This window comes from Gossypium raimondii, chromosome 8 (genome assembly GCF_025698545.1).
Source record: "Gossypium raimondii isolate GPD5lz chromosome 8, ASM2569854v1, whole genome shotgun sequence".
Classification (NCBI taxonomy): Eukaryota; Viridiplantae; Streptophyta; class Magnoliopsida; order Malvales; family Malvaceae; genus Gossypium; species Gossypium raimondii.
Window position 1 is genome coordinate 5,362,848 of NC_068572.1, and position 24,200 is coordinate 5,387,047.

The window sequence follows — 24,200 nt, forward strand, 5'->3', positions numbered from 1 at the left end:
GCCCTTTAACAAATGAGGTTCCCTTTTTCTAGTCCAATACTTTTAAACCGCCATTGTCGTCTTATAAAATAGTATTACGAGAGTTACAAGCTTCAAAAATATCAGATTTCTTAAAGCTTTCCTTCTTCTCAAGTTTAAACTTATTCTGGTTGCTTTAAAGCTTTCTTGTTTCTGAAGTTTTTCTTAATGGCTTCCACTCCATACGAGTATGATATCATTCACCAGCCAACTTTTGAAGACAACATCATCTCACAATCTCATGATATTGCTTCCCAGTTCATCAATATTGAATTAACCATTGACACTTTTTTCATATCGGTCCACCATGATTGCTTAGCAGACATCTCCACCATCACCAACCATGCGTCCTTACGAGAAACCCTTCGTTTCAAGCTCGACATTACGGAAAACCAGTACCTGTTTGACCAAGTTCTGTTTCCCACGTTTAGAAGACTCCGAATCAAGACGGCCTCCCTTGCTTATCACAACTTCGTTCATGGAATTTTTGTACGTGGGATGTGTAGCATAGTAACTAATCGTGAAGTCTTGCCCTTGCGATCAGTGATACAAGCTTCCGTTGTGGAACACTTTCACGTTCACAGTGACGGGGTTTTGATGGGAAGAGCTTTGGTTGAATCGGCATTGGAGTTTGAAAGCAGTAACTATGGTATGGTTCCGACTAAAGAGTCATTGGTTAAGGAGATGGTAAAGATAGTCAAAGTAGAAGCTGGAGATGAAGATTGCATGATATGTTTGGAGGAGCTGGAGGTTGGGTTTTATGCTTCTCGGATGCCTGGTTCTCGTACTTTTCATGGCGATTGCATCGAGAAGTGGCTGAAGCAGAGCCATTATTGTCCTATTTGCCGGTTCCAGATGCCAACGAATTAGGCTTAGATATCAACTTTTCATTCCTTCATTTATTTCCTATGTTATTGTATAGCTTTTGTTAAGATTTAGTAATTTGTTGGGGCCATTAATGAAACAAATTAATAAAGAAAAATATGAGATGAACTACTGAAAGAAAATTTAAAATGTATTTTATGAAAAATAACATGAAAACACAAAATAATACATTAAACAAAATAAAAATATGCAACATACGAGATTAATTGAGACATAGCAACAACCAAATGCAATCATAAATATTTTTGTTTAAAGTTTATCACTAACAAATGCAAAAATTGGAATAAATTAAAATACATGGGCTTATTTAAGGGTCACTTGCAGTCGAAAACGAAAAATTGTTATTTCAGTCTCTTTATAAATAATGAAATTATAAATTAATATACGATAAATTGTACTTTAACCTCTCAAATGATAAAATATGTTTTGACCTTTCAAAATTTTATAATTAATTATCAATTCCTCTTAAAAAATTTAGATTCACCCTATTGAGATATAAAGCGAATATAAAATAAATAAATGATAAAACCAATACAAATTAGTATGAACACGATGTGGATACACAAATACAACAAAACAACATAAACAAATTATTAATATATGGAACTTAAATAAAATTATAATTTTTAAATAAAAATAGTTAAGAAATAAAAAAATTCTATTTTAGTATTCTTCATATCTATTTTACAATTTATGTTCGAGAATGTCCTTCTTAACAATAATGTTCCATGATTCGATCCCTTAAAAATGTAATGTGACTTACCATAATTATTCCCTTAGAAACATTAAGAGTATTGTTGATTTGGGTAAGCTATTTCATGCAACAGGATAATTTTATAAATTATGAAATAATATTTGATGTAATAACATAATAAATTATCATTAAATTAAAAAAATTGAAGAATTGTAAATAAAATCATCATTAAATTTTCATGCAACAGTTATGTTGTGACGCTGACGTGGAACATAGCACTACTTTCGATCTCGAAGAAATAAAATGATTATCCTATCATATAATATATTTTATATTTATAATAATACAAAATTTAATAAAGTTCTTATTCGTTTGATTTCCATAAAAGTCATACTATTTAATCAAAATTAGATTATTTGACATTCACAAGAGTGAAAAATATATTTAAAAATTGATTTCTTTTCTTTGAATTATATTTTAGAGAAATAATGAAAATTTAGCCTATAATAATTTATTTATTTTTATCAAATTGGCTCATATTTTTATCACATTAAGTTTAAATCTTAAAGATTTAGTCAATTATTTTTCTAGATAGAAAAATAAATTAAATTATTAAAATTTTAGTGGTATTGACGTGACCATTCATATAACAATAATGTATAATTCATAAAAATTCAAAAATCATAAAAATATTTAAAATTTTAACAAATTTTAAAAGTTAATAAATTTTTAGAAATAAAGTATTTATGTTACTATATTAGCTGTACATGAGCTATCATGTTAATTTCATTAAGATTTTAATAGTTTAGTTAGTTTTCCATAAAAATAATTTAACTAAAATTGAAAAGTTAGTCTTAAAAATAAAATAAATATTAGAGGTAAAACTATTTTTATGCTTATTTTAAAATAATGTCTTTAAAAACATAAATACTTTTTAAACTTTATACAGGGTGATGATTAAACCGATTTTATTTTGATTTTTAATCATTTAAAGAGAATATATAAAGCGGATTTAATTTGAACGAACGTAATCGGCGTTTATTTATGTTAACGGAAGTCCCGTTTTATTGCTAGCTCTCCTCTTTTTTAGGATTCGAAAAAAGAAAAAGAAAAAGAAAAATTTTAATTTTTCTTCGGAAAAAATAAAAAATAAATAAAAATTCGGAAATTAGAAGAAAAAATTAAGACGAGAAAAAGGAAAAACAGAAGAAAAAAAAGGGGACAGATTAATCGCAGATCCCTTCCCACTTTCAGGCTTCATCCTAACTCCTATCAATCCGTTAATCACAAATTATATATATTTTTTTTCAGCTAACTGGATTTTCTTTTAAAATTTATAATTAATTTTCCTTTTCCAATTTGAATTTTTTGATTTGATTTTTTTTGGTTGTGGCGTTTTTGCAATTCTGTTGTTGCTTGGAGGAATCGAGGCGGAGGTGGAATGAGGTCCTTCTAGACGAAATTTCTAGAAGGTAAGGACCTGGTGCTTGTGGCGGATTAGTCGACGTAGACGCATATAAATGTTTTAAGGATCGAAAGGGAAAACGATGAAATGGATATCATTGCTTAAGGACATCAAAGAAAAGGTCGGTTTAACTCAAGCTCCTGCTGCTTCCGCTGCTGCCACTGCTTCTTCATCGTCGTCGTCATCATCATCTTCCAATCGCGATGCCCGTGCTTCGTATCTCTTCGACTACATTCCCTCTCCTTCGAGGTTCGATTTATTATTTTCATTAGTTAATGTTTCTATTTAAAATTAATTTTAGTTTTTCCTTGCTTGCATTTCCTCCAGTTAATGATGATTCAATTTATCAGATGAACTGTTAAGAGTCATAGTTGCGCACTCTTTTTTAAGGAAAAAAGAAATCCTTCTCTCTTGCAGTTGTCTTGATTTCAAATTTGTTTTCGTGAATTAGAAGTTAACTTCTGTTATAGTGCCTGCCTTTCTCTATCCATTTATGTTTTTGAAGTTATAGTGCCTGCCTTTCTCTATCCATTTATGTTTTTGATAAAATAATCTTCGATGAGATATGCTCTTAAGCATTTGTTGCCTTTCTTTACAAGAAATTGGATTTAAAGGTTTAAATTCAGTTATGAATAGCTTTTTGTTTCTGTTTGATGTGCTATTATGCATGAAGTTAATTTCAGTTGGCAATGTGTAGTTTTGAGGCAAGCATTGGTGATTTTACTCTATTTGTAAGGTTGGACACGAATAAGGAAAATCAAGCAAGGCTAGTTCTGGATGGCTTTTTCCACTAAAAGAGCATAAGAAAACGAAAACATAGAAGCAAACAAAAGGGAAAAGAATAGCAAAAAGAGATGAGTTAAAACTGATCCTTCAGGAGTCTCTAAAGTTAGGTATGGGTTCTATCTGCAAAATGAGTTGATAAGTGAGCTTCCTTTTGCTAGAATATAGGAATTCTAAATAATCCATAAAATCTTTAACAAATTCACAATGATCTATTAGACCAATTACCTTAGCATAATGGAATTTCAGATTTGTAGAAATAATCGTGCATCCTCCCTTATCCAAGACCCGATTAATTTATGCTTTGTGATCCTAAACATAACTGAGATCATCTCACTCACAGAAACTTTTGATTCAGTCATTTATTTATTAACAAAAAAAGCAAAACCCACGTGCAAAACCCGAAATTGAACTAGACAGCCCACCAAAGGCTAGGGCCCAAATGAGAAGACAGCCCACAGGACTTAAAAAAGCCCACATAATTGAAATAAAACAAAAGTCTCAGTAAAACAAAAGTGAAATAAAAAGATACCTGTACTAAAATGAAGTGGTAACTAGCAACTTCGCCCCTGCTTTCTAAGAGTCACAGGAAAGTCCTTTCACTTCAATGCATCAGAAGCATCGAAGACATTCATGTATACTTTATATTGGACAAATGTTTTGAAGGGTCTTTAGTCCCATCATATCTTTCCTTTGGCAGTTTGAAATTGGTAGTGGAGAAGTCTTTAAAGCTTAGATGGGGCTTCAGCACTTACTGTACCAACATTGCAAACAAACAACAACAACTACTTGGCACCATCAACTGGTTAGCAACTAACGACAGTAGTGAAAAGTAGCAAGATTGCAGTGATCACACAGCAGTGAGCAACAGAGTTGACAACAGCACTAATTACCATCAGGGTTAGGATAAATGAAATACTCACGTTTATATGAAATTAAGCAAGGATAAATGAAATATTAGCTTTTCCAGAAATCATTTTCTGAAAGCTGTTTCTAGTGAAACAAACACAAGCTTAGTATTAGCTATTTTTACACGTTACAATAGATTACAAGGAGTGGAATTAATTCCTAATGTTATGCATGGTTAAAGTTGTACCTGTACAGCTGTTAACAACCTGCAATAGGAATAATGCAACCTCTCTATCAATTGGGTGGGGATCTTTTTGTCGTTTGAGTTCCTGAGATCTGAAGTTTTGTTGTGTGTTGCTTTATTTCTTCTTTTTAAATGTTTCACTTCTGAAATCCATGTTTGTGAACTTCCTTCCCTCGCAATTTTGGGATGAGGTGAAACCTATTGTGTAATGATCTAATGGGATGCAATTTTGAAATCAGTCTTAGGTTTGAGTTTGTGTTTACAGATTGGAATAGTGTGGAGGATTGGTTTAGCAGTGCATAGGTGTTATGTTTCCTGAAATTGTAGGTTTGGATTGTAATAAATAGCACATTAATATCATATGTAACGGGGATAACAAATGTTGGAATGCTTTTTAGTTACAATCAAGTTCTGAAATTTCCCCCTATTCTTTTTTCCCTCTATGGAAAATGTGTGACAGTGCAAAATGGAAAGCTAATGCCTTTTGTTAATCCGTTGTGCTAATGTGTTGGATATGAGACAAAATATTTGATGTTTAAAATTAGGCTTCAACTTTTGCTTATTGTACCATACCTTTATTTTTTGTCATTTTGCAATATCTAGTCATATGATTATACTCATAATTTCCGTCTGTTTTATTGTAATTTAAGTGACTAGATTTGATTTTATGTTTGCTTGTTTCCATTTAATTGTAATAAATTTCTAAACTTAAAAACTATGGCGAAGTGCCTTATTTTCTCTGCCTCCCGTTCTTTTGCTCTATGTATGGATGAGACATTTCTTTTGAGCGACTCTACTTTTATTTCTTCTTGTGACAACAGAGATAAACATGAATTGGAAGTGGACTTCAAGAGATTCTGGGAAGAGTTCCGATCATCGAATTCTGAAAAGGTTCTTTCTCATCTATATTTTAATTCCTGGCACTCTTTTATGTACCATATTGATTTTCAGTGATGTTTGTATTGTCTTTGCAGGAGAAAGAAACGGCCTTGAATTTAACTGTAGATGCCTTTTGTAGATTAGTCAAGCAGCATGCTAGTGTAGCTCAATTAGTCACCCAGTATGAATGCTAATCCTTGATTCTGTTTTCTTAATATTACATAGTTTATTTTGTCTGAAATATTTTTTCTGGGATTTTCACTCTTTTCTGATATAAGCAAGAACTTTTTGTATCCTTTCACATTGTTAAGTATTGCTGCCATCAGTGGCTCTATTCTGTCCAATCTCCTCCTACTTGTTTGAGTGTTTAGAAACTCTGCTTCAGTAATAATATAACTTTTTTGTCATGTTTCAAAGTAGAGTTAGTTGTATTCTGAAATATGTGTATCAAGATACTTTCTCCCAATATTTATGTTCAATGCATCTCTTGATATTTAGTTATGCTTTTTGTTTCATTCTTGTAATCTTGTTGTGACTTGATCTGGTATTAGAATGGTTTTCATCTTCCATTTTCTTCCATTGTTTAAATTTATGATGCGGTTGGCTTTATTATTAGCCAAGATCCATACCATGTAATTTAATTCTGATTGGACTACTTAAACTATGCTGACACTGGCTGTTTAGTTGATATAATTTTCTTCTTCCAAACATTAACTTCCTGTGAGGATTGTTGTAATTATAGTTAGTTTTTTGAAGTATTTGAAAATTTCATCAGCCTTTGCCTTAAATTCACAAAGGAATAGTCAATTAATCAATTTCTTCATGCCATTTGAATTATTTATCATTTTTGTATGTATTATTTAGATCATTCCTGCCCTCACTGTTTGCCGTATAGTTATTACCTCAGTAATTGCTTGTCTTTATTCACATGTTTGCTGGTTTTTCTCTTTCTCCAGCTTCAGCTTGTAGATAAATATTAAGAAAATTTTTTAATTACAGGTTAGTAGAAACACATATATTCTCTTTTGTTGTGGGAAGAGCATTTGTAACAGATATTGAAAAGTTAAAAATTAGCAGCAAAACAAGATCTTTGGATATACCGAAGGTTTTACAGTTTTTCTCTGAAATTAACAAGGTTTGCCTCTGGGATCCAAGCGCTTTATGTCTCAATATATTTATGACCGTATTGTTTGTGGGTTTCTTTCGGAGTTACATTCATGTGTGCTGATCTGCAGGGTGGCTTCTGTCCAGGTTCAAATTTGTTGGCTGTTGTTGAATTCCTTGTTTCTGGGGTATATCTCATTAATCTTTATTGACTTAATTGATGTTCTATAGATGGAATCATGTCATCGTATTTCTTGCTTGGAACAAATTTGTCTCATTTCTCCCACCACAGGATAGATACTATAATCTGTAATGATATTTGAATTTATTACTTTTGAATTTTAAGTGATATGATTAATTTGAATGGTACTTCTATAATTTTACATCACACTTGGCATTCTAAAATCTGTTCTTTCTGATATTTAAACACCATTAATTGTTATTCTGTTGTTGCTGTTGTTTGCAGCCTACTGATAAACAATCTCTCCTTGATTCTGGGATATTTTGTTGTCTTATACATATACTGAATGCTCTTTTGAGTCCCGATGAAGCCAATCAGGGGAGAAAAATTACTGATTCTGAGGAATCAATGCTAGCTGGAAAGGACTCAGTTGCTGATGTTGGGCCAGCCCGTCGACTTGAGGTAGTTTTCTTTCTTGGATTCCTTGAACTTCTAATTGCTTTTTTACATATGTTGAATTTATATTTATGTGTATGTGATGCGTGTGTTTAGGCAGATGCATGTTAGTGCTTCTCTCTGTTGTCACTGCTTAACATTGAAAAAGAAGAATTATTATTGCACGCTATTCACCTGTTTTTTTGTTATGACTATTTTATACTTCTAAAATTTCATTTAATTAGGCATCTTTTCTTTCCGATTTGGGGATCTCAACTTTATTGCTATCTTACTTTATTGTACACAAGTCGGATATTTTGTTCGGGTTATAAACTTATTGCTACTCATTCAGGTAGAAGGAAGTGTGGTGCATGTTATGAAAGCATTAGCAAGCCATCCTTCAGCAGCACAGAGTTTGATTGAGGATGATTCTCTGATGTTGCTATTTCAGATGGTTGCCAGTGGATCTGTAACTGTCTTCTCTAGGTATAAGGAAGGCCTAGTTTCGCTGCATACCATACAACTTCATAGACATGCCATGCAGGTAACTTGTTTGACTTTACTATATAAATGTTAATAACCAGTTTGAAGGAGTTCTTATGAGCTTCATGTGTTGTTTGTTAATTGTTGTTCTCATAATTTGCTTTTTCTTCCAGATCCTTGGACTTCTTTTGGCCAATGATAATGGAAATACTGCCAAATACATACACAAACACCATCTGGTATGCGTTCATAGATAATTTTAAGAGCATATATGAAAAACATAGGTTGCTTGCTGGATGTCTTTCTTTTTCCTTCTTTGAAATTTAGATTCTTGTGCTTTAGTGATTAGGACATTTTTTTTTAATTTTCCTTTGAGGTTTGTTTACAGTTGATTTGAGGTGGAACAGTGAAGAATTATATAGGCAGCATGATAGGAATCTATGAATAAGTTTAGGAAGAAAGGCAGGCTGGTGGGCTGTCCACGTGGCACCCCAATTTGGCTTCCATTCTTTTATTGTTTTTTCTTTTTTTTTTTTCTGGACAACCAAATTTCCTTTTTTCTTTGCCTACTTTTACCAAATTCTTGCTTGGTTTAACTTTATTAGAGAAATGCCAAGGGACCAAGGAAAGAGCCCTAGAAAAAAAATCTCATTTTTTTCATTTTCTTTCTCTCTACTTTGCTGCTTCTCTCCCTTTTCTTTCTAAAAAAATACCTAGAAAGCGGGAGAATAATGTTGTGTGTTTGACTAGATCAATTACTTGGAGACTAATTCCAGTTGGATCTTGCCTACAGTCTGTACTTTTCTTTTTGATTTGAAAAGATGTTATATTGTCAAATTTTAATGTAATTTGATATATATGTTCCCTTTATGATGTCCGTAATTGTAAATGGATAGCCTAGTCTCTCTCATATTGTCTCATTTTTTTAAAATAAATGTTAATTTTTATTTAATATAGAACAATTTAATCTTTTCCTTTTTCAACTTTTTAGAACATGGGCAACTTATGTACTTTACACTATAATATTGTTACATGTTTGTTTATATGATATGATTATATAAAACATAACAATAATACATAATTGAAAAACAAGTCGGTCTAGGTTTGAGCCTTGGATGTTGGAACCAAGGCCCTGACTGTTTTTATAGTCCAAACCTGCTGTTTGTTTTTAAAAGAAAAGAAAGATAACCTTGTCATTAAATTGTATTTTCCTCAAATTTGAAACATAAACTAAAACAAGGCACTAAAAATAAAAAGCTGTCGCAAAGCAAAGGCGGAAGTCTAGTTATGTTTAAGTTGGAGATTTGTGCATTAATTTAGGCCAAATATTGGGGAGTACATTTTAGTGAGGGTAGACTCCTGTTTCAGCTGAGATTGCAGAAGTTATGGTAACTTTTTTTGGGAGTTTGATGGATGGTTTGAGTATTAAAATAATGTGGAATTGTGCATATAAAACAATATAATGCTTCCTCAAGTGTTTTCCTCTGGACATCAAACTCGAGTCCTGTAATGATGATAATTCAATCAAGTAGCTACTTCATTGCTTTAGAGTTTAAGCTTCCTTGTTAGTTGGCTTCTTTTCAGTTTAATGGTGCAGACATTGACTCATTGGAGAGATACCTTCTGGGCAAAATAATAATTCTGGATCAACTCCCATTGTTGTTGTGGCCTATTTAATCACAGGACTTTATAGAACTTAAGGAGTTAAACCTTCATTAACTACTCTTGAGAAGATCTTACAGTTGGAGGGTCTATCTCTTTCTCTTTGGCTACTTCCTTTCTGAACCTTATGTGCATGGTTTCAGACTTTCAGTAGTATAGTGCTTAAATTTCATTCTCTTATTGCATGCTTACTGTTTTATAGCTGCACCTTATTGCATAAATTTTATTAAATGATATGGAGAATTTCTTGATCGTGATATCTTAGATGATGGCTTTGGTTCATTTGTTACTCTGTTCTGCACTTGAACGGAGTTTTTGATAAGATGCCGTGAGTGAACTATGTGAGAGAGAGAGATTTACTTTGAGGAGCCTTTGCACTGAGTGTGAAGTTTCTTTTCTATTTTTGCTTTATGTGGATTCTTTTATATGATCTATAGATGGAAACAGTCCAAATTCATCTCACCTGGGGCCAGGTGTATATCATCTGCCTTTCTGCATTTAAGACACTAGTTAAGGCATGTCTTTTGAAGCCTAAGTTTACCTTTAGTTCGCAATGTAAATCTCTTATGCTCACCACACAACCCTGCTTTGTCATTTTGTGTTTTTTTTCTTTTAGCAATCTAATTTTCCAAGTATCTCTTATCTATTATTTCCTTTTGCCTTGTCATTGCTCAAATATGTCCTACATTTGTTTCATATGCTGTTCATCTGTGCAGATCAAAGTTCTTCTAATGGCTGTGAAAGATTTTAATCCAGATTGTGGGGACCCTGCCTATACTGTTGGGATTGTGGACTTGTTACTTCAATGTGTGGAATTGTCCTATAGACCAGGTTATTGGTTCATAAATTCCCCTTGTTGAATTATAAAATTTTTAAGAAGACAATGATTAGTGAACGGATTTTGTTATTGTATCATAAGTTCTGTGGTCTTGACTTTTGAGTCAGTTATTGTTTTAGCTGTTTTTCTATTTGATGATTCTTTATTTTCCTTGTCTTTTGTTATTGCTGATATCTTGCAACTTTGACTTGTAGAGGCTGGTGGTATCAGGCTTAGGGAAGATATACATAATGCCCATGGTTATCACTTCTTTGTTCAATTTGCTCTAGTTCTGTCCTCAATGCCACAAAATCAAGGCATTGAATCTATTCATTTGGAGCATCAGGATGACGAAGATAGTAGTGCAAATAGTGCTCAAGCTTTTGATGTTGTACAAGAAAACGATTTCAGGGGAAAAGAGAACCCATCTTCTGAACATCTCTCTCCCACTTTGAGTAGGCTACTTGACGTTCTTGTTAGCCTAGCTCAAACAGGTCCTGCTGAAGACAAAGATTTTAAATATTCTCACACCAAGGCCAGTGGCCATAGCAGAAGCCGAACACCATCTATTGACAGGCTTGGTGATGAAATTTGGGAACTGGGAAATAATAAAGTTAAAGACCTTGAAGCTATTCAGATGTTGCAGGACCTTTTTCTCAAAGCAGACAGCAGGGATCTGCAGGCAGAAGTGCTAAACAGAATGTTTAAAATATTTTCAAGTCATCTTGAAAACTATATGTTGTGCCAGCAACTGAGGACTGTTCCTCTCTTTATCTTAAATATGGCTGGATTTCCTTATTCTTTGCAAGAGATAATTTTGAAAATTCTTGAATATGCTGTGACTGTGGTAAATTGTATTCCTGAGCAAGAACTGCTGTCTCTATGTTGCTTATTACAGCAACCAATCACATCAGAATTAAAGCTCACGATCCTTTCTTTTTTTGTAAAGCTCCTGTCCTTTGATCAACAATACAAGAGAGTCCTACGAGAAGTAGGTGTCTTGGAGGTGCTGTTAGATGACTTGGGGCACCATAAGTTTCTTTTGGGTCCAGACCAACATGGAGGTCATGATGGCCCGTTGGAGAGGAAATCTCTCAAGAAAAACTTGGACAATAAGGATGTTATTATTGCTTCACCAAAGCTTATGGAATCTAATTCAGAGAAATTTCGTATTTTTGAAGTTGACAGTACAGTTACTGTTGCCTGGGATTGCATGGTTTCATTACTAAAGAAAGCTGAAGCCAACCAAGCTTCATTCCGATCTTCAAATGGTGTGACCATTATTCTTCCCTTCCTGGTCTCCAATATTCATCGTCCTGGGGTCCTCCGGACATTGTCATGTTTGATCACTGAAGATACCATGCAGGTATATTAACATGTGTCTTCTTCAGTTTGATCAGTTTAATTTTGGATATATCTTATATCCAATAATACTTTTCTTCTCTCCTTTTTACATTTTACCTGAGTGAACTGCATATGTGGAGCTGTTATTTTGCTTTTTTCACCCAAAGTTGGATGCTTGTTTCTATCCAGGAACATCCCGAAGAATTAGGAGTACTTGTTGAAGTTTTGAAGAGTGGAATGGTTACAAGTGTTTCAGGATACCCGTACAAGCTTCCAAGTGATGCAAAATGTGATGTGATGGGAGCCTTGTGGCGCATTTTGGGAGTAAATAATGCAGCACAGAGAGTCTTTGGTGATGCCACTGCATTTTCTCTTCTGCTGACCACCCTTCATAGTTTTCAGGGTGATGAAAGACTCTCAGAAGAATCTTCTTTATTAGTTTACATCAAACTGTTCACGTATTTATTGCGCCTTATGACAGCTGGGGTGTGTGGTAATGCCATTAATAGGACAAAATTGCATGCTATTATATCATCACATACATTTTATGATCTTCTCTCTGAATCTGGCTTGCTGTGTGCGGATCATGAGAAGCAAGTGATACATTTATTGTTGGAACTTGCTCTTGAAATTGTTCTTCCACCTTTCATGACATCAGAGGGTGTCATGTCAGCAGATGTGGCTGGGAATGATTCTACTGGTTTTCTTTTTACCACTCCGTCTGGCTTGGTTAATCTTGATAAAGGAAGAGTATACAATGCTGGTGCTGTTAAAGTTCTGATTCGTTCACTGTTGCTTTTTACTTCTAAGGTGCAGTTAGAAGTGCTGGACCTCATAGGGAAGCTTGCTCATTCTGGTCCCTTCAATCAGGAGAATCTCACTTCTGCTGGTGAGATAGAATATACTATATCCTTTTTGCCCTTTCCATGTTAGACATTGATTTTACTAATTGCTTTTCCAATGCAATTAGGTTGTGTTGAACTTCTACTGGAGATGATTCACTCCTTCCTTTCAAGTTCATCACCGCTACTCTCTTGTGCTTTGAAGATTGTAGAGGTTTTGGGGGCATATAGGTAGGCCTTGTGGTCACCTCTAGGAATAACTTTACTTCCTTGATTGATGTGAGTTTTGATCGTTTAATATTATTTCTGAAATGAAATTTGTGTTTCTGGTGTCAGATTGTCCACATCTGAACTCCGAGCACTTGTGAGATGTATTCTGCAAATGAGGCGGATGAAATGTGGTCTTGCAATTATTGATATGATGGAGAGGTTAATTCTCATGGAAGATATGGCCTTGGAAAATGTTTCTTTGGCTCCATTTGTTGAGATGGACATGAGCAAGGTAGGGCATGCTTCTGTTCAGGTGTCTCTGGGAGAAAGATCTTGGCCTCCCACTGCTGGTTATTCATTTGTTTGTTGGTTTCAGTTTCAAAACTTTTTGAGAAAACAAGCAAAAGAAACTGATCCTGCCAAAGTTGGTTCTTCAAAGAGGAAAAGTGGCTCAAATAGGCAGCATCATAACCAACATAATCTCCAGATATTTTCTGTTAGTGCATTAAATGATGAGAATACATTCTTTGCGGAGCTTTATCTCCAAGAGGATGGTGTTCTTACCCTCTCTACCAGCAATTCTTGCTCTTTGTCATTTTCTGGATTAGAACTGGAAGAAGGTCGGTGGCATCACCTTGCCGTTGTTCATAGCAAACCAAATGCTCTTGCTGGACTATTCCAAGCTAGTGTTGCTTATGTTTATCTTGATGGGAAACTCAGGCACACGGGAAAATTAGGATATTCACCCTCTCCCATCGGAAAACCTTTGCTGGCAACTATTGGAACGCTAGTTACTTGTGCAAGGGATAGTGACTTGACATGGAGACTCCGCTCTTGCTATCTTTTTGATGAAGTGCTAATGCCAGGTGCTATTTGTTTCATGTACATCCTTGGTAGAGCATATAGAGGGCTTTTCCATGATGCAGATATTCTTCGTTTTGTCCCCAACCAGGCTTGTGGTGGTGGTAGCATGGCTATTTTAGATTCATTAGATACCGACTTGTCTTTAACTCTTGGCACACAGAAGATTGACGGTACAAGTAAGCAGGGCGACTCTAAGGCTGATGGAAGTGGGATTGTTTGGAATTTGGACAGAATACGAAACCTTTCGTTTCAGCTGTATGGTAAAAAACTCATATTTGCATTTGATGGAACATATACTGAGGCTGTTCAATCATCTGGGACATCTTTCATGATCAATCTGGTTGATCCCCAGTCAACTGCTGCTTCTCCCATTGGAGGTGAATATTATTTTCTCTTTTGTGTCCAATTGTCATGAAAATTTCATCTTAGCTGAATTGCTCGTCCTTTTGTTATCTATGCAGGTATACCACGTTTTGGGCATCTTCACGGGGATATTTATATTTGTAGGCAATGTGTGATTGGTGATACGATCCGCCCTATTGGTGGGATGGCTGTCATTTTGGCCCTAGTTCAGGCTGCTGACACCAGGGATATGCTCCATATGGCCCTTTCATTGCTTGCCTGTGCACTTCATCACAATCCTCAAAATGTAAGAGACATGCAAACACACAGGGGATACCATTTACTAGCTCTATTCCTGCACCGAAGGATGTCATTATTTGATATGCAGTGTCTTGAGATATTTTTCCAGATTGCTGCTTGTGAAGCTTCGTTTTCTGAACCAAAAAAATTGGAACGTACTCAAACTTTTACATCACCTACTGCAACTATCCATGAAACTAGCTTTGAGGATCTTAATTTCTCAAAGTTCCAGGATGAAACATCTTCAGTTGGATCTCATGTTGAGATGGATTATTTCACTGCCCCAAAAGATTCATTCAGTCATATTTCAGAGCTGGAAAATCCTGATATCCCAGAGGAAACTTCAAACTGCATTGTCTTGTCAAATGCAGATATGGTAGAACATATTTTGTTGGACTGGACACTGTGGGTAACTGCCCAGGTTTCCATTCAAATTGCACTGTTAAATTTTCTAGAGCATCTTGTGTCTATGCATTGGTACAGGAATCACAACCTTACAGTTCTTCGCCGAATCAACCTTGTTCAACATTTACTGGCAACTTTGCAGCGTGGTGATGTTGAAGTACCTGTTTTGGAAAAATTAGTTTCACTCCTTGGGGTCATACTGGAAGATGGGTTCCTGCCTTCTGAACTAGAAAATGTTGTTAGGTTTGTTATTATGACATTTGATCCACCTGAGCTGAAACCGCAGCATCAAATAATGCGAGAGTCTATGGGAAAGCATGTGATCGTTAGGAATATGCTTTTGGAGATGCTTATTGATCTTCAAGTAACCATCAAATCAGAAGAGATGCTTGAACAGTGGCATAGAATTGTCTCCTCTAAAATAATAACATATTTTCTTGATGGAGCTGTTCATCCTACAAGTATGAGATGGATTATGACTCTTCTTGGTGTGTGTCTGGCTTCTTCTCCCACTTTCGTTCTTAAATTTCGCACAAGTGGAGGTTATCAAGGTCTGATGCATGTGCTTCCAAGTGTATATGATTGCCCTGATATATATTATATCTTGTTCTGCCTCATATTTGGGAAGCCTGTTTATCCAAGATTGCCAGAAGTCCGTATGCTGGATTTTCATGCGCTAATGCCAAGTGATGTAGGCCATGTGGAGTTGAAATTTGTGGAAGTATTGGAATCTATAATTGCTATGGCAAAATCCACCTTTGATAGGCTGAGCTGGCAGTCAATACTTGCCAGCCAAACTGGAAATCTTTCCCAACTTGTTGCGGAACTGGTGGAGGAAAATGCAGACACGGCCGGGGAGTTGCAGGGTGAAGCTCTCATGCACAAGACATATGCAGCACGTTTAATGGCTGGCGAGGCATCTGCTCCTGCTACTGCTACCTCGGTTCTGAGATTCTTGGTTGATTTGGCAAAGATGTGCCCTACCTTCTCTGCTGTTTGCAGACGAGCAGAGTTTCTAGAAAGCTGTGTTGATCTCTATTTTTCTTGTGTTAGGTTTGTTGTGAGAGCATTCCTCTTTTATGCCTAAATTATTTGTTTGCTTTAATTGCAAGTCTAATATTTGCATAATGATCATTATGCATGTAATGCTTAATTTGATTTGCAAGTAATCTTATTTCAGTTTGTATTTTGTCTTCCAGGTCTGTTCACGCAGTGAAGATGGCAAGAGAGCTCTCTGCAAAGACAGAAGAGAAGATTTTGAATGATTGTGATGATGATATTTCACAAAACACATTCTCTAGCTTTGTTGCGGAGCAGGAACAGCCTGCAAAGACTACTATCAGTGCTGGAAGCTTCCCTCAAGCACAGGTCAGTTCAATCTCTGAAGAAATGCCTATTTCTTCGAATATCCCAGCTGAATATAAAGAAGTGATGAAGCCTAGTACATCCCAGAAGGAATTGGAGAAATCGTTCCAGGAAGATGTCCAAGTTATTCAGGGAGCAGATGGTGATAGTGCGGATCAGGTTTCTGCTGCTTCAAGCACAAATGAATTCGGCTTCAATGGTATCAAAGACAATCTGGCTATTCAACCACCAGATTCCCAGGGTTCTGTATCGCTTGCTATTCCAGATTCTCCTAGTTTATCTGAGAAATCCAATTCCAAAATCTCCCTCACGCCCTCTTCATCTCCTGTTATTTCTGCAACTTCATGGTCAAGTGCAAACCATAGTGAATCCAAAAATCCCATAATTGCTGCACCTTCCATGGAGTCTTCTATGTCTTTTAGTGCTTCTGATCAATCCTCAGACTTGAAGGCTGGTTCAGGGCCAACATCTGCAAATACAACTTTTTCTGTCAGTTCAAAGCTGCTTCTTGAAGTGGATGATTCTAGTTACAGTGGTGGCCCTTGTTCTGCTGGGGCATCTGCTATGTTGGATTTTATGGCTGAGGTGCTGGCAGACTTTTTGACAGAGCAAATTAAAGCCGCACAAGTTGTGGAGAGCCTCTTGGAAATGGTTCCACTATATGTTGAAGCTGAATCTGTGTTGGTTTTCCAAGGTTTATTTCTCGGCAGACTAATGAATTTTGTTGAAAGACGTCTCTTGCGTGATGATGAAGAAGATGAGAAAAAGCTAGACAAGACCAAATGGTCCTCAAACTTAGATGCTTTATGCTCGATGATTGTTGACCGTGTTTACATGGGTGCTTTTCCCCAACCTGGTAGTGTACTGAAAACTCTAGAATTCTTATTATCAATGTTGCAATTAGCAAACAAAGATGGTCGTGTTGAAGAAGCAGCTCCTTCTGGCAAGGGTCTTTTGTCTATCACAAGAGGAAGCAGACAACTTGATGCTTATGTACATTCAATTCTGAAGAACACAAATAGGATGATACTCTACTGCTTCTTACCATCATTCTTGGTTACCATAGGAGAAGATGATCTTCTTTCCTCCTTGGGTCTGCTTATGGAACCCAAGAAACCAACACCCACGAGCTCTTCGCAAGAAGATTCAGGGATTGATATCTGCTATGTTTTGCAGTTATTAGTTGCTCATCGACAAGTCATATTCTGTCCAAGCAATCTTGATCCTGAACTTAATAGCTGTCTTTGTGTAAATTTAATTTCTCTTCTTTGTGACCAAAGGCAAAATGTACAGAACATGGCAATCGATGTGGTTAAGTATTTATTGGTTCATCGAAAAGCTTCTCTGGAAGACTTGCTTGTCTCTAAACCTAACCAAGGACAGCATCTAGATGTACTGCATGGTGGGTTTGACAAATTGTTGACTGGAAGTTTATCTGCTTTCTTTGACTGGTTTCAGAGCTCTGAACATATAGTAAATAAAGTAGTGGAGCAATCTGCAGCAATAATGTGGATGCAGCATATTGCTGTCTCTGCAAAATTTCCTGGGATAAGAATTAAAGGCATTGAGGGTCGTCGTAAGAGGGAAATGGGTAGAAGATCACGAGATACTTCAAGGTTAGACCTAAAACACCGGGAGCAAGTGAATGACAGGAGATATGCATTGGAAGTGGTTCGTGATACAATGTCCACTGAACTGAGAGTTGTCCGTCAGGAGAAGTATGGATGGGTTCTCCATGCTGAAAGTGAATGGCAAACCCATCTCCAACAACTTGTACATGAACGGGGAATATTCCCAATCCATAAATCTGCTGTGCCTGAAGAACCTGAATGGCAACTTTGCCCCATTGAGGGTCCTTATAGGATGCGTAAAAAGCTTGAGCGCTGTAGAATCAATAGTATCCAAAATGTTCTTGATGGGCAGTTGGAATTAGCTGAGGCTGAGCTCTCCAAAGGCAAACATGAGGATGGTCCTTATGATTCTGATTCTGAAGCAATATTCAATCCCTTGGATGATAGTTCTAAGCAGAATGGTGTTGACACTGAGCTATATGATGAACCATTGTACAAAGAGGCAGGTGATGCGAAGGATGTAACTTCTGTTAGAAATGACTGGATTGATGACACAGCTAGCAGTGTAAATGAAGCTAGTCTTCACTCAGCCGTTGAATTTGGTGGAAAATCTAGTGCAGTCTCCGTCCCTCTATCAGAAAGCATACCTGGAAAATCTGAATACGGATCTCCTATGCAGTTTATTAAAACTGATGAAGTCAAAGCTACAGAGGATAAATCAGATAAGGAACTGCATGATAATGGTGAATATTTAGTCAGGCCTTATCTGGAACCTCGTGAAAAGATACGGTTCAGATATAACTGTGAGCGAGTGGTAGGACTTGATAAACATGATGGCATATTTCTTATAGGGGAACTTTGTTTGTATGTAATAGAGAACTTTTACATTGATGATTCTGCGTGCATATGTGAGAAGGAATTTGAAGATGATCTCTCTGTTATTGATCGGGCGTTGGGTGTAACGAAGGACAGTATGACTTTCCAATCAAAATCAACTTCATCTTGGGCCACGGCACCGAAGACATTAGTAGGGGGAAGGGCCTGGGCCTACAATGGCGGTGCATGGGGAAAGGAGAAAGTGAGTAGCAGTGGTAATTTACCTCATCCTTGGCGTATGTGGAAGCTTGATAATGTTCATGAACTTCTGAAGCGAGATTACCAGCTACGTCCTGTTGCTGTTGAGTTATTCAGCATGGATGGATGTAATGATCTCCTGGTGTTTCACAAAAGAGAGAGAGATGAAGTATTCAAAAATTTGGTTGGAATGAATCTACCTAGGAACAGCATGTATGTAACTTCCAAACAATTTATTGTCTTTTTCCCTTTAATTTTGCTTTTTATGGTGTGCATTAACTGATTTCCAAAAATGAGCTGTGATATCATGATACTGAAGAACACACACACACACACAAACACACACACACACACACACACATGTATATGCATGTGTCTTTCTGTTTACTCCAAATTTATTTGCTGTTTAACTTGACCTAATCATTTACCTTTTGTCCAATTTTCTTTTAATATACTATCCTTTGGTGTGCTTATGCTTCAATATTAAAGTGTTTGTTTTGCTTATCTTCTGAATTTTGGAGAAGGTTAACTTGGTAGTTTTTTGTCCTTGCATCAGGTTGGACACTACCATTTCAGGATCTACAAAACAGGAAAGCAATGAGGGCTCTGTTATTTTTAAAATAATGGCCAATTCTTTCTCAAAGAGGTGGCAAAATGGAGAAATCACCAATTTCCAGTACCTCATGCATCTCAATACCTTGGCCGGACGTGGATACAGTGATCTTACCCAATACCCAGTCTTTCCATGGGTTCTTGCTGATTATGAGAGTGAAAATCTGGACTTGTCAGATCCCAAAACCTTCCGCAAACTTGACAAACCTATGGGATGCCAGACACCAGAAGGGGAACAGGAATTTAAGAAAAGGTCAATGTTAATATTTACTATAAATCCTTTTTAATTAAAAGAGAAAGTGTTTCATAAATGCCTATCTTTGTCACACGTGTAGTGTGTGCCACATAGATGAATAATTATACTCTGCATGCTTGCTGTTTTATGTACAATCATATCATGTGAGGCTTGTTTGTTTAACATGGTCTCTAAAATGAATGTATTAAATTGTATGCCTATATTACTGCTAAACATTCCAGTATTCTTGTTATTTTTCAGATACGAGGGCTGGGATGATCCAGAGGTCCCAAAATTTCATTATGGTTCTCATTACTCTAGTGCTGGCATTGTTCTTTATTTTCTGATACGCTTACCGCCATTCAGTGCGGAAAATCAGAAGCTACAGGGTGGCCAGTTTGATCATGCTGATCGTCTTTTCAATAGCATAAGGGAAACTTGGTTGAGTGCTTCTGGGAAGGGTAACACGTCAGATGTGAAAGAACTGATTCCAGAATTTTACTACATGCCTGAGTTTTTGGAAAATAGATGTAGTTTTGACTTGGGGGAGAAACAGTCTGGTGAAAAGGTCTAACTTGATTAAAATTTAAAGTTTGAGTTGTGTAAATATGATCCTTAATATATTGTTTGATACGATGACGTAGTAAAATTTCATCAAGACAGAATTCTCATTTCCAGTGTATCTGTTTGTTTTTCCCAGGTTGGTAATGTTCTCCTACCTCCTTGGGCCAACGGCAGTGCTAGGGAGTTCATCCGGAGGCACAGAGAAGCTCTAGAATCTGATTTTGTCTCAGAAAATCTGCACCATTGGATAGACCTCATTTTTGGATATAAACAAAGGGGAAAGGTTGGTAATGGCATATTCTCCGTGAAGCATTATTTGACCAATGTTTCTTGAATTTTCTAATAATTGCTACTCACCATAACACTCACACTCACGTACTTGAGAAATGTGTCGAAAATTCTTAAGTTTTCAGAGTTATGATTTTCCTGCTAATATAATTTGCTGTAGTTCTTTCTGGATGAGCTGTCATTGCTGGTGGCATCTTCTCTTTTTTGTTTTTGAATGAAAAAAGTCTTATTTTGTTGGCAATACTCTCCTTTCCGAACCCTCTTTCATCTTCATAGTTTGACTTTACGTACTGCCCCCTATAGAGTCAATCCTAAATCCATGTCATTCCGAGAATATATGTCTTAAATCTTCCATTGTTCTGCTTGTGATTCTGCAATTGACAGGCGGCTGAACAAGCTGTCAACGTTTTCTACCACTACACATATGAAGGGAGTGTTGACATAGACGCAATTACAGATCCTTTAATGAAAGCCTCCATTCTAGCTCAGATCAATCATTTCGGACAGACTCCTAAGCAACTATTTCTCAAACCCCATGCGAAAAGGCGGTCTGACAGAAAGCTTCCTCCTCACCCGCTGAAGCATTCAACACTTCTTGTTGCACATGAAATACGGAAAAGCTCTTCTTCCATTACTCAGATTGCCAATTTCCATGAGAAGATTCTTGTTGCTGGGGCAAACACTTTGCTAAAACCTAGAACATTTACCAAATATGTTGCATGGGGTTTTCCTGATCGGAGCTTGAGATTTATAAGCTATGACCAAGACCGACTCCTTTCAACGCATGAGAATCTTCATTGGGGAAACCAGATTCGGTGTGCTGGTGTTAGCCATGATGGTCAAATTTTGGTCACTGGTGCTGATGATGGTTCAGTTTCTGTTTGGAGAATCAGTACGGAAGGGCCACGTGCCTCGATACGGTTGCTCTTGGAGAATGTGCTTTGTGCTCATACAGCCAAAATCACTCGTCTTCATGTCAGTCAGCCGTATATGCTGATTGTAAGTGGATCGGATGATTGCACCGTTATCATATGGGACCTGAGCTCCTTTGGATTCATTAGGCAGCTTCCCAACTTCCCAGTACCAGTTTCTGCAGTCCATGTGAATGATTTAACTGGTGAAATTTTGACGGCTGCTGGAATTCTGTTTGCTGTGTGGAGCATCAATGGGGACTGTCTAGCAGTAATTAACACATCTCAGCTGCCTTCTGATACTATACACTGTGTGACAAGCTGTACCTTCTCGGATTGGCTGGATACAAACTGGTACGTAACAGGTCACCAGAGTGGGGCCGTTAAGGTCTGGCATATGGTTCACCACACTGAGCAAGGGAACACTGAAGGCAAGTCCGCAAGCAGTGGAGCAGGAGTATTGGATTTGTGTAAGCCACCAGAATACAGATTGGTACTCCACAAAGTACTGAAGTCTCATTCGCATCCAGTTACTGCCCTTCACGTAACTTCCGACTTGAAGCAATTGCTGAGTGGCGATTCCAATGGACATTTGCTGTCGTGGACATTACCAGATATGCACTTAAAATCTTTTAAGAATCTGGGGTGATACCATTAAAACAATCATCATGTACTTTTCAGCTATAGGACCAGCTACCAGTTCTGTCCAATGCATTTGTTGCGAGAGAAGCTGTGGTTCTCTCTCTGTCCATGGTAACACGAAAAGGAAAACCGAGACAACAGGGCTGGCCAGGTAACTTTATAAGAGAAAGAGAGAGAGAGGATGGGAAATTTCTCCCAATCTTCTATATAAATGTTGAAAATTACAAGCCATTTGCCTGGCAGCTTGAGCTCTCCGTTGTGAAGGCGGGAATTAGGGTGACGAATTTGTTGTAATTTTGACAGTGGAGGATATTGCTTTTGAAAATATATCACTCTACTGGTATTTTTGAATGTAAATAGATATGGAATTGCCTAGCGTCAAATGAAGTTGTATATCAGGAAAAAAAGAAAATAACGGGAGACGACAAGTGCTTGGGCATGGTTATTGTGGACCAAGGCATAGGTTTATACCATTGCAACATGCATGATTATTTTGGTATTCCATTTTTAGTGACATTAAGTGGCAAATTTGCATGGATTAAATTGTGCCATAAAGTTTAAGGTTTGAATCTTGTATTTGTAAATCTCTTTTTCCTTCTTTCATTGTAACATATTTGTTTATTTGTATTAAAAATGTAAACACTAAACTTAATTCCTAAATTCAATGATTATTAATCAAGTTTCATCATCCTAAATAACGTGTGAATCAGACAATTGTCTTTATAAATTGTTCGGTTTGGACGAAGAGAAACTTTGAGACTTTGGATTGTTTTAAAATTGACCTTGAAAAGTGTTATCTAGTATTTTAAAGGTTGAATTTGATTGTTCTTTAATTAGTATTAAAAGGGTTAAATTCAGTTATTAGTCTCTATACTTTATGAAAGTTATGAATTTAATTCTTGTATTTTAATTTGGTCGTTTTTAGTGCATGTATTTTTAAACTTTAAAATTTCAGTCCTCATCGAATGATAACATTAAATTTATCAAGTTCGCTAATTTCAAATCGATGTAGTAAACATATATTAACATATGTGTAATGCTATGTTAGTTTATTATTTCCACATATTACTCATTAAAAATTCAGGATTAACAATTGTCATTTGTATCAAGACTGAAATTTTAAAATTCGAGAAGTATAGAGAGTTAGAAGGATCCAATTAGAGAACATGAGCTAAATCTACGATAATATATGACTAATAATTAAATTTAACTAAATTGATTTAACTACTATTGTCTATTGTTTGGATCAAGATTAAAATTTTCAAATTCTAAAAGTGTAAGGACCAAAATTAATCAAATTAAAGTATAAGGACTAAATCCATAACTTTTGAAAAGTACAAAGACTGATAGCAGAATTTAACCTATTAAAAAGATTCAAGTACAAAAAAAAAAAAAAAGAGCTTGAAATGTAAATGTTTAGCTCAAAATCTTGAATTCTGAATCAAGCCCGAGCTTATAACAGCTTAAGCTTGATTTGGCTGGGTTTTTAAGCTACTGTTTGGTATTTTAACAAGTTATCTGGGCAGAACAAAAAGTGCTTCTTTACGGCAAATGCTATTGCTGCTGCTTCTTCTTTTTCAATTTTGATTTCTCATTTCTCTCCATTTTTATTTCCTTTTGCTTAATTATGAAAATGTCAAGTTAAACCTATGGCTGATGTTTTCTTTTTTAAAAATTTCTTTAGGCAAAGATCCCATGACCAAATTCACTTACTGCTGCATTCTGACATGTTGAATGTTCCCTCACCATTACTGTCAAATGCCGGTTTCTAAGGTTACTTCGTTAGAGTGTCAGCTATGGTATGTATTCGATTTGCGTAGAATAAATTAATTTGCAGTTTTTCATATATTTAAAGCATTATAGCTCATATCTATGTTATCCTGGCTTGGGTGGTATGTTCAAAATGAATTTTAATGTCTCTATTTAGAGGATCATATTCTTGTCTTTAAATATGAATGTATCTAACATAAGTGCTTTAAGAAAAATAAAGAATTCGAATAATATAGTCCTTCATGTGATGAAATCTGAATTCAGGTCAGTCGTTTTGTTTATATTAGATTTTTTAGATCAAACTCTCTATGTTGCTTTGATTTTTTATTTTTTTTTTGAAGTACCCGTTTTGGCACTCGTGT

The 24,200-nt window shown here is 36.1% G+C and overlaps 2 protein-coding genes across 2 annotated transcripts; both read left to right on the top strand.

Annotated features, from left to right (window-relative positions):
* The first annotated feature begins 186 nt into the window (after nt 1-186).
* Nucleotides 187-888, top strand: LOC105790479 (hypothetical protein). The gene has a single exon (XM_012618102.2). The coding sequence runs from the start codon at nt 187-189 to the stop codon at nt 886-888; it is 702 nt and encodes a 233-aa protein (XP_012473556.1).
* Nucleotides 889-2,702: 1,814 nt separating this feature from the next.
* On the top strand, nt 2,703-22,766 carry LOC105790480 (protein SPIRRIG). The gene is made up of 19 exons (XM_012618103.2): nt 2,703-3,311; nt 5,760-5,829; nt 5,913-5,998; nt 6,817-6,952; nt 7,053-7,109; nt 7,388-7,564; nt 7,890-8,081; nt 8,194-8,259; nt 10,399-10,513; nt 10,715-11,865; nt 12,033-12,732; nt 12,814-12,916; nt 13,022-14,136; nt 14,221-15,859; nt 16,006-19,029; nt 19,373-19,681; nt 19,925-20,231; nt 20,364-20,510; nt 20,900-22,766. The coding sequence occupies exons 1-19, from the start codon at nt 3,145-3,147 to the stop codon at nt 22,073-22,075; spliced, it is 10,737 nt and encodes a 3,578-aa protein (XP_012473557.1). The 5' UTR covers nt 2,703-3,144; the 3' UTR covers nt 22,076-22,766.
* Nucleotides 22,767-24,200: the final 1,434 nt, after the last annotated feature.

Excerpts from the sequence above, each read along its gene's own strand:
- LOC105790480 (XM_012618103.2), top strand. The coding sequence starts at position 3,145 with ATGAAATGGATATCATTGCTTAAGGACATCAAAGAAAAGGTCGGTTTA. Across the intron at positions 11,866-12,032 it reads TCACTGAAGATACCATGCAG|GAACATCCCGAAGAATTAGG; the intron begins GTATATTAACAT and ends GTTTCTATCCAG. Across the intron at positions 14,137-14,220 it reads TGCTGCTTCTCCCATTGGAG|GTATACCACGTTTTGGGCAT; the intron begins GTGAATATTATT and ends TTATCTATGCAG.
- LOC105790479 (XM_012618102.2), top strand. The coding sequence starts at position 187 with ATGGCTTCCACTCCATACGAGTATGATATCATTCACCAGCCAACTTTT.